Genomic DNA, 1,918 nt, shown 5'->3' with positions numbered 1-1,918 from the left:
TGCAAGCGGATCGCTGAATCGTTCGGGCTCTGGTTCCGGATCAGGATCAGAATAGAGCATTTATTAGGATGAATTTAACGATGACACAATTTGTTCACTGCAAATCAAGGGTTATTGCTTATCGATTGATTTCAACCGAAAGAGAAATGGATTATATTTGTAGTCAAAAGACCCAAATACACCACACTTCAATTGCATAAAAACATGAGTTTTTTTTTGCTTTGCATTTTATTCAACTTGTAATAAATCGCCTAGTCGATTTCAGGAAATTTAATTTTACATACGTCGTTTGACGGATTATTCAGATTCAATTGATCTTTCAATTTTTTCGGTACATCAACATAAACTTTATCTGTTCCAATTGATAGGATCAAATCTTGTAATTTCGAAATATTCACCTCGTCGTTGGTGGCCGACCAAATGGTGAAGGTAACGTTGCTCTGTTTGCTTACTTCGTTAAATAAGTATTGTAACACTTCTCTACTTTCTGCGGCGATGGCTGCACGAATTGGAAATGAAATCGGATAATTAGAGCCATCGATATGATTTTCTTCAATAGCTTTGATCATGGCATCAACATGATTTTGACTATATCTTGTTTTCATGGTCCATAGTGGTAGCCCAGGAATTATATTCACACTTGTAGTCCATCCAATTGAGAATGTTACACTTTTTAACTCTTCAATCGATTTAATGACATCAAAGAATAAATTTGCGTCAACTGGTTTTGGTTTGATTCCTTTGCCTGGACCAAGAATAATATCAGCATTTATCCAAAGCGTGTTAGCCTTCAACTATTCACAAAATTGCAAAGTTAAAAATTTGTTGATAATTACAATCGATCGATATTTATACGTACGTCTTTTCTTTTTAACATGAATACTGACTGTTGCACGGCTTCGATTGTTTTATAATCAAGTTTAATGCCCTTTTTATTGTTATCACCATTCCCGTTGTGTTCAATAACAGCGGTCAAGAACTGTTCCAACGATAAATCCCGTGAAGAAAACGGTGGATGACCCATGATTGGAATTTTATATCCATTTTTATGCTTTCCAATGATCACATCAGCTTCAATCATCTGAATATCGCCTACGGAATAAGGAGAAAAAAACAGAAGTTCTCTTCATTTTCAATTATTTAAATATTTTAAAGATGAACTTGCTTGAACTGAGCGTTTGATTTAGTAATTTCCAAGAATTGACTGCATGAGCCCAAGTAACTTTAGATAAATTGTGGCAAATTCCCGAGTTGATGAGCACAATGATCGCAAGTAACCGTAACATCTCTGAGATTTTCTATTGATTAACAAAGAAGAAGAGCAAACGAATCGAACTATTTTGTAAGTGTTTCGATTGAACTTTATTTTTTTTTTGTTTATTATATGTGAAGCCTAGAAATGAACTGATGAAACGAAAGTAGTCAATGAACTTTTATACGATTGCATTTGATAAAGTATCGAGAGTTTGTGTTGATCCCTTTATTAACACCTGAATCGAGATAAGATGCGTGATATTTTCCTTTTTTCCCCGTTATCAAATATTTTAAAAATTGCGCGATCAATATCAATGTTATGAATCTTCTATCAGTCTTAAATGGGCCAATTATATACAATGGCAAATAAATCTTCTTTATTTTATTGATTTTTTTTTTTTGCTTCTCCAGCACACCTAGTTGAGTAGACTATTTAAAATAATTTCTTTAGTTTTCTTCGAGCTATTTTCTCAATTTTTTAAACTCCATTGTAAATAATAAGAAAAAACCAATTCATTATTGAATAATTTATAACAAAAGACTCTCTTTCATGGAGCGACTCACGAGCACTTGTACAAAACTCACAATAACTCACCAAAAACTTATTGAACAAAACAATTTGGTAACGATTTTTATAGAGTAATCATTACCAATATTGTTTACG

At 32.8% G+C, this 1,918-nt stretch overlaps 1 protein-coding gene across 3 annotated transcripts; it reads right to left on the bottom strand.

The window, feature by feature from the left end:
- Positions 1-224: 224 nt before the first annotated feature.
- LOC129571912 (protein FAM151B-like) lies at positions 225-1,918 on the bottom strand. Of its 3 annotated transcripts, none has more exons than XM_055451788.1 (4): positions 1,850-1,918; positions 1,166-1,298; positions 860-1,092; positions 225-794 (listed from the first exon to the last, which is right to left on the bottom strand). In XM_055451788.1, exons 2-4 carry the CDS (start codon positions 1,284-1,286, stop codon positions 252-254), a joined length of 897 nt encoding a protein of 298 aa, XP_055307763.1. In that variant the 5' UTR covers positions 1,287-1,298; positions 1,850-1,918; the 3' UTR covers positions 225-251. The 3 variants fall into 3 exon arrangements, with proteins under 3 accessions (XP_055307763.1, XP_055307760.1, XP_055307759.1); XM_055451785.1 differs by lacking the exon at positions 1,850-1,918 and adding an exon at positions 1,671-1,803; XM_055451784.1 differs by lacking the exon at positions 1,850-1,918 and adding an exon at positions 1,491-1,649.

Source organism: Sitodiplosis mosellana, unplaced genomic scaffold (genome assembly GCF_009176505.1).
Source record: "Sitodiplosis mosellana isolate CC-2019 unplaced genomic scaffold, AAFC_SMos_1.0 Smas_scaffold_3691, whole genome shotgun sequence".
Taxonomy (NCBI): Eukaryota; Metazoa; Arthropoda; class Insecta; order Diptera; family Cecidomyiidae; genus Sitodiplosis; species Sitodiplosis mosellana.
The sequence above is the reverse complement of the archived record's forward strand: the minus strand, read 5'-3'. Positions and strand labels throughout refer to the sequence as shown.

Excerpts from the sequence above, each read along its gene's own strand:
- LOC129571912 (XM_055451788.1), bottom strand. The coding sequence starts at position 1,286 with ATGTTACGGTTACTTGCGATCATTGTGCTCATCAACTCGGGAATTTGC. Across the intron at positions 1,093-1,165 it reads AAATCAAACGCTCAGTTCAA|GCGATATTCAGATGATTGAA; the intron begins GCAAGTTCATCT and ends CTTATTCCGTAG. Across the intron at positions 795-859 it reads TCATGTTAAAAAGAAAAGAC|TTGAAGGCTAACACGCTTTG; the intron begins GTACGTATAAAT and ends TTTTGTGAATAG.